This window comes from Rana temporaria, chromosome 1, assembly GCF_905171775.1.
Source record: "Rana temporaria chromosome 1, aRanTem1.1, whole genome shotgun sequence".
In the NCBI taxonomy this organism is placed as follows: Eukaryota; Metazoa; Chordata; class Amphibia; order Anura; family Ranidae; genus Rana; species Rana temporaria.
The window spans coordinates 58,430,415-58,447,723 of record NC_053489.1 but is presented as its reverse complement, the minus strand read 5'-3'; the positions used below and the strand labels follow the sequence as shown (position 1 = coordinate 58,447,723).

The 17,309-nt window shown below is 44.6% G+C and overlaps 1 protein-coding gene across 1 annotated transcript in view; it reads right to left on the bottom strand.

Annotated features, from left to right (window-relative positions):
• IL7R (interleukin 7 receptor) overlaps nucleotides 1-17,309 on the bottom strand; it is a 75,128-nt gene that overhangs the window by 40,103 nt on the left and 17,716 nt on the right. The window contains exon 4 of the mRNA XM_040338295.1: nucleotides 10,387-10,505. Within this exon, the coding sequence (XP_040194229.1) occupies nucleotides 10,387-10,505 (119 nt within the window). The remainder of the gene's footprint in view (nucleotides 1-10,386; nucleotides 10,506-17,309) is intronic.

The window sequence follows — 17,309 nt, the reverse complement described above, 5'->3', positions numbered from 1 at the left end:
CACATACTAGCACATTACATGAAACTTACCTGAAAATGAAGCTGTTCCAGCGCCGTGATGTCAGTGCTGTAGCGGCTTCGATTTTTACCCGTCTTTCTTTCGATTTTGTGGGCTCCGGCTCTCTGATTGGCCGGAGCCACAATGACGTCACTTCTGCTTATGTGCGCGGGAGGCGTCATTCACGGTACGGGCTCGGAAGGAATGGCACCTGTGGCTGTTCCTTCAGAGCGCATGAGCCAGTGATGTCACTGGCTGCATGTAATGTAAAAATCTCCTGAACGGCGTATGTTTAGGAGATATTTACACTACCTCTAGGCAAGCCTAATTATAGACTTACCTATAGGTAAATGTTTCGATTTGGCACTGCCTCGCTTTAACTAACAATTGCGCGGTCATGCAACGTGGCTCCCAAACAAAATTGACGTCCTTTTTCCCCCACAAATAGAGCTTTCTTTTGGTGGTATTAGATCACCTCTGCGGTTTTTATTTTTTGTGCTATAAACAAAAATAGAGCGACAATTTTGAAAAAAAATTCAATATTTTTTACTTTTTGCTATAATACATATCCCAAAAAAATATATAAAATGTTTTTTTTTCCTCAGTTCAAGCCGATACGTATTCTTCTACATATTTTTGGCAAAAAAAAAAAAAAAAATCGCAATAAGTGTATATTGATTGGTTTGCGCAAAAGTTATAATGTCTACAAAATAGGGGATAGAATTATGGCATTTTTTTTTTTTTTTTACCAGTAATGGCGGCGATCTGTGATTTTTATCATGACTGCGACTTTATGGGGACACATCGGACACTTTTGACACATTTTTGGGACCATTGTCATTTTAACAGCGATCAGTGCTATAAAAATGCACTGATTACTGTGAACATGACACTGGCAGTGAAGGGGTTAACCACTAAGGGGCACTGAAGGGGTTAAGTGTGCCTAGGGACGTGTTCTAACTGTAGGGGGGATAGGCTTACTCTGACACGACAGTGATCACTGATTCCGATTACAGGAAGCTGTGATCAGTGTCCTGTCACTAGGAAGACTAGGGAAATGCTTGTTTACATCAGCATTTCCCCCCTTCTTCCTCACCGTGACACGATCGCGGGTATGCCCTCGGACATCGAGTCTGAGGGACCCGCGGTCGGAGTCATGGAGCTTGCGGCGCACGCGCGTGTCCGCTATCTTAAAAGGGACGTGTATATATATATATATATATATATATATATATATATATATATATATATATATGTCATTCTGCCTGTCTGTGCCATGCTGTTGACGTATATTGTCGTGCGTTGGTCGGCAAGCAGTTAAGGATGCAGCAGCCAACTTCCCAGTCTGCTCCTTAGCAAAGGGCTATTGGGGGATGCATTCATGCTGTTTCTGACAATTACTGCATGTGATACCGCCAGCAAAACCCTGGTGATAAATATTGTGGGCCAAATCCTCAAAAGAGATACGACGGAGTAACTGCTGTTACTCCGTCGTATCCCTGTTTCTATCTATGGAACTGATCCACAGAATCAGTTTCCCATAGTTAGGACGAAGATCCGACATGTGTAATTGAATTACACTGTCGGATCTTAGGATGCAGTACCGCATCCGCCGCTGGGGGCATTTCGCGTCAAAATGCCGCCTCGGGTATGCAAATTAGGACTTACAGAGATCCACAAAGCTCTTCAGCTTCGTTTTTTCTCCGTAAGTTATATTTTGCAAACGCAAAATTAGGGCTGCTTTTACAAGGTGTAAACTGTTTACACCTTGTAAAAACAGACCTTTCTTGCTCGCGACGCGATTTTTTTTAAATTTAAATTTTTTTTTTGGCGCCGTATCTTTTTTTTTACCCGACGCAACTTTATTGTCCCGTCGCAATCCACAAAGCCCGGCGTAACGTAATTTCGCGCTATGCACGTCGGGAAAATGACGTCACGAGCATGCGCAGTACGGCCGGCGCGGGAGCGCGCCTCATTTAAATGGTAATCGCCCCCTGGAGAAGAGGAACGCCTTGCGCCGGCGGAATTTAAGTTACACCGCTGCAAATTCCCAGGTAAGTGCTTTGTGGATCGGGCACTAACTTGGGAAATTTGCGGCGGCGTAACTTAAATGGAAAAAGTTAAGTTACGCCGCCTGGCTGAGGATTTGGCCCTGTATGTTTTTTATTCTCTGTTCAGTTTGTGAATTGGACTTAAGAGCTTACTGCATGTTTTTTGACGATATTTAAAGCCACATTTTTCATTTTGTGGTAAATACCACATCATCGTTAATTTTTTGGTGAATTTGACTTTATTTACTGCATTCAATAGTTTACGTGCTCATATCATATACAGTATGGGGCAGATCCACAGAGCGAGTACGTCGGCGTATCTACTGATACACCGGCGTACTTTCAAATTACCCCCGTCGCATCGTTGTTTTGAATCCTCAAAACAAGATACGACGGCAGGCTTACGTCTTCGTACGCCTTCGGATCTAAGATGCAATTCTTTCGGCGTCCGCTGGGTGGCGTTCACGCCGCTTTCCGCGTCGAGTATGCAAATTAGCTATTTCCGACGATCCACGAACGTACGAGCGGCCGGCGCATTCCTTTACGCCGTCTCTAGTCGGCTTTTTCCGGCGTATAGTTAAAGCTGGTATTTCGTGGCGTATAGTTAGACTTGCCATGTTAAGTATGGCCCTCGTTCCCGCGTTTATTTTGAATTTTATTTTTGTTTGCGTAAGTTGTCCGTGAATCGGGATGGACGTAATTCACGTCTATGTTAAAAAAAATTGACGTCCTTGCGATGTCATTTAGCGCAATGCATGGCGGGAAATTTAGGGACGGCGCATGCGCAGTTCATTCGGCGCGGGGACGCGCTTCATTAAAATGAAACACGCCCCCTAATCGCCGATTTAAATTCCGTGCCGTTACACCGCTTGAGATACACTACGCCACCGTAACTTACGGCGCAAATTCTTTATGGATTTGATTTAAAGCCAGGTAAGGTACGGCGGCGTAGCGTATCTCGGATACGATGCGCCGGGGCAGATCTTTGTGGATCTGCCCCTATATATTTATTTATTTTTATCTGTGCACTTATTTTATTGCTTGAAGTTCAGCTTTAAAACAAAAGCTGACCTGTCCATTTTTTTTTTCAAAGTGATACAAGGTGTCAGTCATATACCTGGGGTGGTGGGTGGTTCACATTGGGTGCCACCACTTAGAGCAAACTTCCCAGATTTCTCAAATGATAAAGAGGGACACCTTTTAGCACACAGAATGTATGCAAAAGACCTGTCCCTAACATGGCCTTGGTTACATGGACCACAAAGCTCTAATATACTGGAACTGTCAAGCAGAGTGTTCCCCACCCAACAGTTGACCTATAGTCCCAGCTGGACTGGGTGAGAAAACTCAGAGTGGGAGTGTGTGTTTAGGTAGTTCAGGTAAGTAAACACTGAGCATCAATGCTGAGGGAGGTATTTATTATTACAGATAGCTATTTACCACCAATGTTGGGGAGAGGGGCTATTTTTACAGATAGCCACTAACCATCAATTCTGGGGGGTTATTATTACAGCAAATCACCGATCACCAATGCTGAATGGGTTAACATTACTAATACTGACCTACCACTGGCCACCAATGCTGGAAGGGAGGTTATTTTCACAGCTAGCTACTGACCACTAATGCTGGGGAGGAAGGTTATTTTCACAGCTAGCTACTGACCACCAATGCTGGGGAGGAAGGTTATTTTCACAGCTAGCCACTGACCACCAATGCTGGGGAGGAAGGTTACTTTCACAGCTAGCCACTGACCACCAATGCTGGGGAGGAAGGTTTTTCTCACAGCTAGCCACTGATCACCAATGCTGGGAGGAAGGTTATTCTCACAGCTAGCCACTGACCACCAATGCTGGGGAGGGAGACATTTAAACAGCTAGCCACTGACCACTAATGCTGGGGAGGGAGGTTATTTTTACAGCTAGCCACTGACCACTAATGCTGGGGAGGGAGGTTATTTTTGCAGCTAGCCACTGACCACCAATGCTGGGGAGGGAGGTTATTTTTACAGCTAGCCACTGACCACTAATGCTGGGGAGGGAGGTTATTTTTGCAGCTAGCCACTGACCACCAATGCTGGGGAGGGAGGTTATTTTTACAGCTAGCCACTGACCACTAATGCTGGGGAGGGAGGTTATTTTTTACAGCTAGCCACTGACCACCAATGCTGGGAATGGAGGTTATTTTTACAGCTAGCCACTGACCACTAATGCTGGGGAGCAGTGGGGGGGGGCAGGGGGACCATTGGCCCCGGGCGCAACATTTTAGGGGGGCGCAATTCTGGCTCTGTCCGTGTCCCCCAAACTTTTTATTTCCTGTGTCTCTGCGGCCTGCGCTCCAGCCGCCATGTTTAGGCTCCGGCTGCCCCTGTGATTGGGCGAATGGGGTCATGTGCCTGTGTGGCTTTCCTGTTCCTCCTACAGTGTTGGCGGTGTTAGCGGTGGCGGTAAATATGAATGGTGAGCCAAAGCACCTACAACCGCACATACAGCTGCTCCTCTGCTGTTCTCACCACCTTTGATGTACGGGAACGGCCCGGGTTCCGACCGCCGACCGTAACGAACCATGCAATCCCTTGCTGAGCACTCGCAGAGCCTGGTAGCCGTGGTGGATGAATGGTCGGATGAGGAGCCGAATGCCGCGGCTGTACACACTACTCTGTGTCCCTCGCCTCCTCCTCCGTTCCATGGATCTGATTGATCAAGCAAATCAGGCAGGTCTCGGCGCTAACGTCATTTTGGCGCACCAGACGCCTTCAGCTCAGCTCCCGTGAGACAAGGCTCCTCGGGCCCTCGGGCACCAGCTGCGGCTTTTCTTGTCAGAACACCGGCCCCCACAATGTGCAGCCTGAGCTCGTTTGCTGCCTGAGAATCCTTCATTACCAAGAACGTCGGTTAGGCCTCGTACACATGACCGAAAATGTTTGCTGAAACTGGTCCGCGGACTAGTTTCTGCGGACATGTTCGGTCGTCTGTACGACTCACCGGACATGTCCGCTCGGCCGAAAGCCCTCGCATGCGTCAAAGTGATTCGACGCATGCGTGGAAGCATTGACCTTCTAGGGTCGCGCACGTCGCAGCGTCATTGTCGGACAGGATATGCGGTGACGTGGCCGCGCCTTCTCCGCTTATCCTGTCCACAGGGATTTCGGTTTGATGGTGTGTACAACCATCAGACCGAAATCTCCGAGCAGACATGTCCGATGAAAACGGTCCGCGGACCGTTTTCATTGGACATGTCCCCTCGTCTGTACGAGGCCTTAGAGATTAAAGTAAGTGCAATTCTGCCCTACTGCTTCTATAAATCATTTACTGAAAGCTTCTAATGTTTTACAGCACACTTTCTTTTTACAACAGATTTAAAAAATTTAAGAAATAACATGCATAACGCAGGTACAAACTAAAAATATAGAAGCATTATGAGATGTTAGTGAATATCAGATCAGAGAAAAACTTATATTAAATATGGGTTCCTTGTCCACAAAAAATATAAAATAAAATAGTACTTTTAAAGGTTTACATGTTAAAGAACAGCTTCTCTATGAGAATGGCAAACATTTATATACCAAAGCACTCCAATATCTGCTAGAAAGAATAAAGATGGCTACAGATCTTAGGAGGTGGTTGGATCCATGACTGTATGACCTGACCGCTTAAGCTTATTCCACATTCCACATTTCCAAAAATACAGTGCATGTGTATGAAGTGAGGTACCTGCATTATATCAAATACACACAAATGTTTGGGTATGAAAAAATAACCCCACAAGAGAAAAGCATTTTTTTATTAGGAAAATCACATGTATACAAACTCGCAATGTGATGAAATTGTAGACACATTGGCATAGCCTCTTATAGCACAACCAGTGAATAGACAAAATGGTAATTATGGTAGCCTATGGAGATAAAACATGGAATATTGCTATGTTAGTTGCAGGGTGTGTGTTGCAGTGGTCAGTGTAGTGTAGTCTGTGTTGCAGTGGTCAGTGTAGTGTAGTGTGTGTTGCAGTGGTCACTCAGTGTAGTGTGTGTTGCAGTGGTCAGTGTAGTGTGTGTTGCAGTGGTCAGTGTAGTTTGTGTTGCAGTGGTCAGTGTAGTGTGTGTTGCAGTGTTCAGTGTAGTATAGTCTGTGTTGCAGTGGTCAGTGACTCAGTGGCGGCTGGTGCTCAAAATTTCTGGGGGGGCGCAAACATAAAAAAGAAAAAAATTGCAGCCTCACTGTGCCCATCAAATGCAGCCACTGTGGCATCAATTGTCACCACTGTGCCATACCATCAAACGCAGCCACTGTGCCATCAATTATCACCACTGTGCCATGCCATCAAATGAAGTCACTGTGCCATCAATTATCACCACTGTGCCATGCCATCAAATGGTCACTATGCCATCAATTCGCACCACTGTGCCATGCCATCAAACGCAGTCACTGTGCCATGCCATCAAACGCAGCTGCTGTGCCATGCCATCAAACGCAGCCACTGTGCCATCAATTGTCACCACTGTGCCATGCCATCAAACGCAGCCACTGTGCCATCAATTATCACCACTGTGCCATGCCATCAAATGCAGTCACTGTGCCATGCCATCAAACGCAGCCACTGTGCCATCAATTATCACCACTGTGCCATGCCATCGAATGCAGTCACTATGCTATCAATTCGCACCACTGTGCCATGCCATCAAACGCAGTCACTGTGCCATGCCATCAAACGCAGCCGCTGTGCCATGCCATCAAACGCAGCCACTGTGCCATCAATTGTCACCACTGTGCCATGCCATCAAACGCAGCCACTGTGCCATCAATTATCACCACTGTGCCATGCCATCAAATGCAGTCACTGTGCCATGACATCAAACGCAGCCACTGTGCCATCAATTATCACCACTGTGCCATGCCATCAAATGCAGTCACTATGCCATCATTTCGCACCACTGTGCCATGCCATCAAACGCAGTCACTGTGCCATGCCATCAAACGCAGCCGCTGTGCCATGCCATCAAACGCAGTCACTGTGCCGTTCCATCAAATGTAACCCTAAAACCTACTATAATACACGATGTAATACATTATTTTTAAGTGCTCAGAAGAACAAAGGAGAACAATTCAAGCGAATATGACGAAAATAATTGCAGGAATTACATTTTTTCTTTCTTTGTTGTTGGACAGCAAGTTGTATTGGTACCATGAGAAAAGAGACATTTGCCAAAGTTTAACTGCAGATAATGTTGATATATTGCAATTTATTTTACTCCCAGCGTGGACTAATAAAATACCTCATTGGTATCATATTTAAACTTGAAAATATGTGTTTCCTATAACTTTCTAATACTTCATTTGAGATACTGTACTGGAGAGACGGCTCAGAGGTAAAATAAATTATGTACAGAAAATTCCATAGCTTGCCTTATCTACGTTCACTACTAAGACATAGAAACGCTAGGGGGATTTAATCTAGTACTGTGTACCCACTGGCAGTAGACAACCTTGTCTGTCCATAAACTATTTGATTTTTTTAAAGCAGAATTTCTTAACCTTCTTGCATGGATGGCTTACCTGTTCCACCAGGCGCACTGAGCTCGAGAGTCCCGACGTCACTTCCTGTTCTTCCTGTGACGTCGGGACTAGCAGCACAGAGACGGGCGGGTGCACACAGAAAGTGTGTCCCCGCCCAGCCATAATAACAATACAGTCCATCGCGCCGGAAGCAAGTGGCGCGATGGAGAACGCCACAAAGGCGTTTTTTTTGTGCCAATGTAGCGCCTCGTCTGCAATCCCGTGATTGCACAGACGTGGCGCTATCCCCACTGCACCGTGCCCGGCGCTCGGACACAATGCAGCCAAGGACCTTTTTTGGGGAAAAAAATTCCTTAAAGGGACATGTTTAAATTTTTTTTTTTTTTTTTTTTAGATATTTTTTTTTTTTTTTTACTGACTGGGGAAGGGGGGGCGGCGCCCGGGCGCCCTCTATGGACGGGCCGCCACCTCAGTGTAGTGTGTGTTGCAGTGTTCAGTGTAGTATAGTCTGTGTTGCAGTGGTCAGTGTAGTGTCTGTTGCAGTGGTCAGTGTAGTGTGTGTTGCAGTGGTCAGTTTAGTGTAGTGTGTGTTGTAGTGTAGTGTGTGTTGTAGTGGTCAGTGTAGTGTGTGTTGCAGTGGTCAGTTTAGTGTAGTGTGTGTTGTAGTGTAGTGTGTGTTGTAGTGGTCAGTGTAGTGTGTGTTGCAGTGGTCAGTGTAGTGTGTGTTGTAGTGTAGTGTGTGTTGCAGTGGTCAGTGTAGTGTAGTCTGTGTTGCAGTGGTCAGTGTAGTTTGTGTTGCAGTGGTCAGTGTGGTGTCTGTTGCAGTAGTCAGTGTTGTGTAGTGTGTGTTGTAGTGAAGTGTGTGTTGCAGTGGTCAATGTAGTGTGTGTTACAGTGGTCAGTGTAGTGTAGTCTGTGTTGCAGTGGTTAGTGTAGTTTAGTCTGTTGCAGTGGTCAGTGTAGTGTCTGTTGCAGTGGTCAGTGTAGTGTCTGTTGCAGTGGTCAGTGTAGTGTGTGTTGTAGTGGTCAGTGTAGTGTGTGTTGCATTGGTCAGTGTAGTGTGTGTTGCAGTGGTCAGTGTAGTGTGTGTGGCAGTGGTCAGTGTAGTGTGTGTGGCAGTGGTCAGTGTAGTGTAGTGTAGTCTGTGTTGCAGTGGTCAGTGTAGTATAGTCTGTGTTGCAGTGGTCAGTGTAGTATAGTCTGTGTTGCAGTGGTCAGTGTAGTATAGTCTGTGTTGCAGTGGTCAGTGTAGTCTGGGTTGCAGTGTTCAGTGTAGTGTCTGTTGCAGTGGTCAGTGTAGTGTAGTCTGTGTTGCAGTGGTCAGTGTAGTGTAGTCTGTGTTGTAGTGGTCAGTGTAGTGTGTGTTGCAGTGGTCAGTGTAGTGTAGTGTGTGTTGCAGTGGTCAGTGTAGTGTAGACTGTGTTGCAGTGGTCAGTGTAGTGTAGTCTGTGTTGTAGTGGTCAGTGTAGTGTGTGTTGCAGTGGTCAGTGTAGTGTAGTGTGTGTTGCAGTGGTCAGTGTAGTGTGTGTTGCAGTGGTCAGTGTAGTGTAGTGTAGTCTGTGTTGCAGTGGTCAGTGTAGTGTACTCTGTATTGCAGTGGTCAGTGTAGGATAATCTGTGTTGCAGTGGTCAGCGCAGTCTGTGTTGCAGTGGTCAGTGTAGGATAATCTGTGTTGCAGTGGTCAGTGTAGGATAATCTGTGTTGCAGTGGTCAGTGTAGTGTAGTCTGTGTTGCAGTGGTCAGTGTAGTGTGTATTGTAGTGGTCAGTCAGTGGTCAGTGTAGTGTAGTCTGTGTTGCAGTGGTCAGTGTAGTGTGTATTGTAGTGGTCAGTCAGTGGTCAGTGTAGTGTAGTCTGTATTGCAGTGGTCAGTGTAGGATAATCTGTGTTGCAGTGGTCAGTGTAGGATAATCTGTCTTGCAGTGGTCAGTGTAGTGTGTATTGTAGTGGTCAGTCAGTGGACAGTGTAGAGATCAGTTTAGTGTAGTGTGGACAGTTTAGTGTCTATTGTAGTGGACAGTTTAGTGATCAGTTAGGTCAGTGTAGTGGTCAGTATAGGAATCAGGTTAGTCAGTGTAGTGGTCAGCACTGGAATCGGGTAGGTCTGTGCAGTGGACAGTTAGGTAAGTGTAGTGATCAGTCTAGGAATCATGTAGGTCAGTGTAGTGGTCATTGTAGGAATTTGGTTGGTCAGTACTATTGTAAGAATGGAAGGGACTCAGGGAATGCTAAAAGTCCATATGTTAGGGGGGCGCAAATTTCTTGCCTTGCCCCGGGCGCTGACAACCCACGCTACACCACTGCTGGGGAGGGAGGTTATTTTTACAGCTAGCCACTGACCACCAGTGTGGGATATTTAAAGCCAGTCATTGACTAAGAATGCTGGGGAAGTTTTTTTTTCAGCCTGCTAGTGACAACTAATGCCGAAGGGTTAACATTACTACCACTGACCACCAAAGAAAGGGGGTTATTGTGGCCACTCACACCAGTGCTAGCAGTTGCTGCCAATGACACCAATTCTGCCAGATCTTTCTGGAGGGATCGTGCAGTCAAACGTGGGTTTTGAATTGCTTTTCTCACAATCCTGCAAGCTGTTCTGTCTGATATTTTTCTTGGTCTTTCAGATCTTGCTTTAACTTCCACTTCCAAACCTGAATGCCTGCAAGCCATTGATCCACCACCCTCTGAACAGTGTTATACCATAGATCCCACGCAGAGGAGCAGTAGAGACAGACAGATATAGGAACACAGCCTAAGAAAATATTATTTTATTACCATCTATTAGCACCTGTCTACAGCACACACCTGATGTAGAAATGACATCTTACCTATTGTATATATATTATAATTCCTACAGTTTCCCCGGATGCAGGCTGTGAGATTATTATTCCCTCCGACAATTTTAAAGGTTTCATTTTCTTTCCGTTTCACACAATCTTTGTCTATACTGTAAATACAAAAAATACATGCTTTTTTATAATATATCAATAATAATATTACAATATGTACAATCACTAAAAGCACTGCATTTACAGTGGGGATCGAAAGTTTGGGCACCCCAGGGAAAAATGTGTATTAATGTGCATAACGAAGCCAAGGAAAGATGGAAAAATCTCCAAAAGGCATCAAATTACAGATTAGACATTCTTATATGTCAAAAAAAGTTTGATTTTATTTCCATCATTTACACTTTCAAAATTACAGAAAACGAAAAAATTTGAGCACCCTGCAGAATTTATAGCATGCACTGCCCCCTTTGCAAAGCTGAGACCTGCCAGTGTCATGGATTGTTCTCAATCATCGTCTGGGAAGACCCGGTGATGTCAATCTCAAAGGTTTTAAATGCCCAGACTCATCTGACCTTGCCCCAACAATCAGCACCATGGGTTCTTCTAAGCAGTGGTCTAGAAAACTGAAAGAGAAAATAGTTGACGCTCACAAAGCTGGAGAAGGCTATAAGAAAATAGAAAAGCGTTTTCAGATGTCAATATCCTCTGTTCGGAATGTAATTAAGAAATGGCAGTCATCAGGAACAGTGGAAGTTAAAGCAAGATCTGGAAGACCAAGAAAAATATCAGACAGAACAGCTCGCAGGATTGTGAGAAAAGCAATTCAAAACCCACGTTTGACTGCACGATCCCTCCAGAAAGATCTGGCAGACACTGGAGTTGTGGTACACTATTCCACTATAAAGAGATACTTATACAAATATGGTCTTCATGGAAGAGTCATCAGAAGAAAACCTCTTCTACGTCCTCACCACAAAAATTAGCGTTTGAACTTTGCAAATGAACATATAGACAAGCCTGATGCATTTTGGAAACAAGTTCTGTGGACCGATGAGGTTAAAATAGAACTTTTTGGTCGGAATGAGCAAAGGTAGGTTTGGAGAAGAAAGGGCACAGAATTTAATGAAAAGAACCTCTGTCCAACTGTTAAGCATGGGGGAGGATCAATCATGCTTTGGGGTTGTATTGCAGCCAGTGGCCCAGGGAACATTTCACGAGTAGAAGGAAAAAAGGATTCAATAAAATTTCAGCAAATTTTGGATGGTAACTTGATGCCATCTGTGAAAAAGCTGAAGTTAAAGAGAGAATGGCTTCTACAAATGGATAATAATCCTAAACACACCTCAAAATCCACGGGGGATTACATCAGGAGGCGTAAACTGAAGGTTTTGCCATGGCCTTCACAATCTCCTGACCTCAACATAATTGAAAATCTATCGATAGACCTTAAAAGAGCAGTGTGTGACAGACAGCCCAGAAATCTCACAGAACTGGAAGACTTTTGTAAGGAAGAATGGGCAAAGATACCTCAAACAAGAATTGAAAGACTCTTGGCTGGCTACAAAAAGCGTTTACAAGCTGTGATACTTGCCAAAGGGGGCAGTACAAGATATTAACTCTGCAGGGTGCCCAAACCTTTGCAGACGCTATTTTTTTGTTTTCTGCCATTTTGAAAGTGTAAATGATGGAAATAAAATCTAACTTTTTTTGATATATCATAAGAATGGCTTTGTTATGCACATTAATACACATTTTTACCTGGGGTGCCCAAACTTTCGATCCCCACTGTACTAAACTAAATCCTTCTTTTGCTACGTACACACGATGGGAATTTCCGATGGAATGTTGGCTCAAACTTGTCTTGCATACACACAGTCACACAAATGTTGTCGGAAATTCCAATCGCCTAGAACGCGGTCACGTACAACACTACGACAAGTCGGGAAAAATGAAGTTCAATGATTCCGAGCATGCGTCAAATTGATTCCGAGCATGTGTAGGATTTTTGTGTGTTGGAATTGCATACAGGCGATCGGAATTTCCGACAAGAACTTTTCAGATTTTCGGGTTTTTGGATTTACGAATTTACAAATATTTTAATTTACAAATATTCAGAAAAATGTGTTAAAAAAACGAATTTGGAGCAAAGTGCACATGTCTACTGCTTATCACCTGGCCAATACCATCCCTACCAGTGGCGGCCCGTCAATAGGGGGCGCCCGGGTGCCGCCCCCCTCCTGTAGTCACAAATTTTTTTTTTTAAAATGGCCCCTTTAAAAAAAAAATGTCATTTAACAAACTCAACTTAGGCGCCGGACACCAGTGCCCTAGGGGCTCAGGTGCATGCTATCCACCATCTTTGTCCAGTTTTTCTCTCACTGCTGGGACTTGTAGTCCCATAGATGGTGGATTGCATGCACCTGAGCCCCAGGAGAAGATGGAATACTACAAGTCCCAGCAGTGAGAGAAAAACTGGACAAAGATGGTGGATTGCATGCACCTGAGCCCCAGGAGACGATGGAGAACTACAAGTCCCAGCAGGTTATAATATAATATAAGGCTCCGAGGTGAATAGATGTCTGGACACCCATCCACCTCGGAGCCTTATATTATAACCTGCTGGGACTTGTAGTTCCCCATCTTCTCTTGGGGCTCAGGTGCATGCAATCCACCTTCTATGGGACTACAAGTCCCAGCAGTGAGAGAAAAACTGGACAAAGATGGTGGATAGCATGCACCTGAGCCCCAGGAGAAGATGGAGAACTATAAGGAGGATGAGTGGTCATGCACTTTTTTTGCTGGGACTTGTAGTAGTGTTGTACTTATAAGAAGAAGAAGAAGAAGAGCCTGGAGGAGTCTGCCCTGCCACCCTGTGTTATTATGGGGTGCGGGGTGATTGCTGTGTCCACCACCCCCCTGCCGTGTGTATAGTGTAGCACTGTAGCTGACCTGATTGGGGGGGTTGCAGAATGCAGATATGTGCTATTTACAGGGTGCAGATATGTGCTATTTACAGGTTGCTGAATGAAGATATGTGCAATTTACAGGGTGCAGAATGCAGATATGTGCTATTTACAGGGTGCAGATATGTGCTATTTACAGGGTGCAGAATGCAGATATGTGCTATTTATAGGGTGCAGAATGCAGATATGTGCTTTTTACAGGGTGCAGAATGCAGATATGTGCGATTTACAGGGCGCAGAATGCAGATATGTGCGATTTACAGGGTGTAGATATGTGCTATTTACAGGGTGCAGAATGCAGGAACGTGCTATTTACAGGGTGCAGAATGCAGATATGTGCGATTTACAGGGCGCAGAATGCAGATGTGCGATTTACAGGGTGCAGATATGTGCTATTTACAGGGTGCAAAATGCAGATATGTGCGATTTACAGGTTGCAGCATGCAGATAAGTGCTATTTACAGGTTGCAGAATGCAGATACCTGCGATTTACAGGTGGGAACCCCTCATTATAGAGGGAACCCCTCATTTTTAACAGTGTAATTTTTCAGTTTGGTTGCGCCGATCTGTAAGGCTGCGCTATACCATGATCTGTGATACTGGGGCTTTATACTCTGTCCTGTGATGCTGAGCTGTGTACTCCTGAAACTATAAGTGGAAGCAAGTGGAATACAGGGGACGGAGTAGGTGTTATATATAAGGGGCGTGGCTTACATGAAGTGGGATGGGCCAAACATGGAGGGGCGGGGTTTTGCGTCCCCCCCATCCTAAAACTTCACCAGCCGCCACTGATCCCTACAGTGAAGCATGGTGGTAGCAGCATCATGCTGTGTGGATGTTTTTCAGTGGCAGAAACCGGGAGATTAGTTGGGATTGAGGGAAAGTGGAATGCAGAAATGTACAAGGACATCCTTGATGAAAACCTGCCCCAGAGCCCTCTGGACCTCAGACTGGGGCGAAGGTTCATCTTCCAACAGGACAACGACCCTAAGCACACAGCCAAGATAACAAAGGCGTGGCTACAGGACAACTCTGTGAATGTCCTTGAGAGACCCAGCCAGAGCCCAGACTTGAACCCAATTGAACATCTCTGGAGAGATCTAAAAATGTCTGTGCACCGACACTCCACATCCAACCTGATGGAGCTTGAGAGGTCCTACAAAGAAGAATGGGAGACACTGCCCAAAAATAGGTGTGCCAAGCTTGTAGCATCATACTCAAAAAGACTTGAGGCTGTAAATGGTGCCAAAGGTGCTTCAAAAAAGTATTGAGCAAAGGCTGTGAATACTTATGTACATGGGCCCGGATTCACATACATCGGCGCATATTTATGCCGCCGTAGCGTATCTTTTTTACGCTACGCCGGCGCAGCGCAGAGAGGCAAGCACTGGATTTACAAAGCCAGTGCTGCCAAATCTGCGCTGGGTTTCTTAGGCGTAAGTCGGCGTGAGCCATGCTAATGAGGCGTGACCCTATGCAAATGATGGGCCAAGCGCCAGATAGATACGAATAACGAATGGCGCATGCGCCGTCCCGTGGACGCATTCCAGTGTGCATGCTCAGAATCACGTCGGAACGAATGCCTAAGATACGACGGATCACTGCCTACGGCGTGAACGTAACCTACGCCCAGCCATATTCACGTACAACGTAAACAAATTAAAATACGACGGCTTGTGTTCCCTGGTCCATACCTTTGCATGGGTTGCGCCTCATATATGGGGAATAACTGTACTCCGGACGTACGACTTACGCAAACCGCGTATATTATGCGCCGGGCGCAAGTACGTACGTGAATCGGCGTATCTCCCCCATTTGCATATGTGCCTAGAAAATCAATGGGAGCGGCAAATGCGCCCAGCCTAAATATGCGCCCACTCTAGGCCGGCGTAGGCAAGTTACGGTCGGATGAAGCCTATTTTCTGGCGTATCTTAGTTTGTGGGCACGGCGCACAGATACGACGGCGCATATTTGCACTTACGTGGCGTATCTCGAGATACGTCGGCGCAAGTGCTTTGTGAATCCGGGCCATGGAATTTTTTTTTCATATATTATATTTATTTATGTTTTGGCTGTGGGCCAGGAAGTATAGAGAAACCTACCCAATGGGACACAGGTGGTTATAACTTACTTTACCTTACTCTATCTGAAACAAAAAAAAAAATGATTGAAAAGATTTCATACCGTATTCCTTTTATTGCATTGCTTCTGTTCATGTTTCATTGATTATACTTTTTGCATTTAGACCGTGAGCTACAATCAAGATGTGGTGTGATGTATTGGGCGTATTTCTTGTAAAATGACGTATATTTGTATCTCTATTAGGACTGACATTATACTTGTCTGGTATTTTTCACTTTCTTGTGGTGGATCACAGTAATTGACTGAAGGTTCATTGTGGGCATCACCTTGGTCTGAATGAATGTGGTCACGGTTCATGATATGATATAATTATTGAAGCGCGGTCTCTGTTCTTGTGTCAGTCGTTTTTTTTGTGGGTGGATGAGAACAACAGCATGGTGCGCAATGATTTGTCCTGTATGGGGGTGTCATCACACAAGTGTACATCAACATAAACCTTTTGCAAACACTAACAATGAACTTCTCTTATTTGCCCCTTTAAGTTAAATGCATTTTTTTAGTGCAACATGCAGTATTTGAAGCTAGCGAACAAAAACCCCTTGTGGTGGACTTTTAAGGCACGTGAAGAGTATAAAAGTATTTGAACAAAATATTAATTCATTAAATGTATTGTATAAACAAATTAAACATATAGCATATGGAATGCATCTGTAACATTATCACTATTTGTACATATAATAGTATAAAATACTCTTGCACCCAACACGTTTCAGACTACACATATCTCATTCTTCAGGGGTATGTATTGGCAAGTGACACTACTGAAGAAGGAGATACACGTACTCCGAAACGCGTTGGGTCAATAGTATTGTATATGTACAAATAGTGATAATGTTACAGATGCATTCCATATGCTATATGTTTAATTCTTTTATACAATACATTCAATAAACTAATATTTTATTCAAATACTTTTATACTCCAGAACGGGAAGAGAAAATAAATCTTCTATTGGATTCATACTCTCTATTTGTCCTTTTTTACTGCTATCACCAAGAGAGAAAGTGAAAGAAATTCCTACATTTAGGGTTGTCATCAAAACAGGAATAGAGGAGAAATTCTCCAATGTAGTCACTAGTTCTGATGACAACCTTTTTTGGCTATGGGACAAACTGGGAAGCTGACAGGAGTTAACTTATAACCCTTCCTTAGTCTATCCCAAAAAAAGTTCTGCCTTTCAGTTCTAATTTAGAGCAGGCCTTCACAGTTTTCACCTAGGTGAGCATTACATAAAGCTTGGCCTAATCCCATAGCTCCCAACTGTCCCTGATTTCGAGGGACTGTCCCTGATTTGGAGCAATGTGCCTGTCCCTCATTCCTCCTCATTTATCCCTCATTTTGGTCTGATCTATAAAGGGTTATTTATTAAAGGCAAATCCACAAACAGGATATGCAAAAAGGAAATCAAGGATGCAAAAATTCAAAACGAACGACAGATTGCAAAAGATAGTAGGACAAACCCCAAAAAATTCTTTAAATATATTAATAGTAAAAAGGTGAAGTCTGAGCATGTAGGCCCCTTACAAAATAATCTAGAGTGGGTGACTGGGGACAAAGAGAAGGGAAATTTATTAAATGTTTTCTTCAGCTCTGTGTATACAAAGGAGCATGGGGGAGCTCATGTCCAAAATGGGGGTGGGAGTGACACAGCCTCAAATCCACAATGGCTCAAAAGTGATATGGTCCAGAAATATTTAGACAGAATAAAGGTGGATAAAGCACCTGGACCTGATGGCATCCACCCACGGATCCTAGGTGAGTTGAGCTCTGTCATTTCAAAGCCACTGTATCTAATATTTAGGGACTCATTAAAGACAGGAATAGTACCACTGGATTGGCGCAGGGCCAATGTGGTG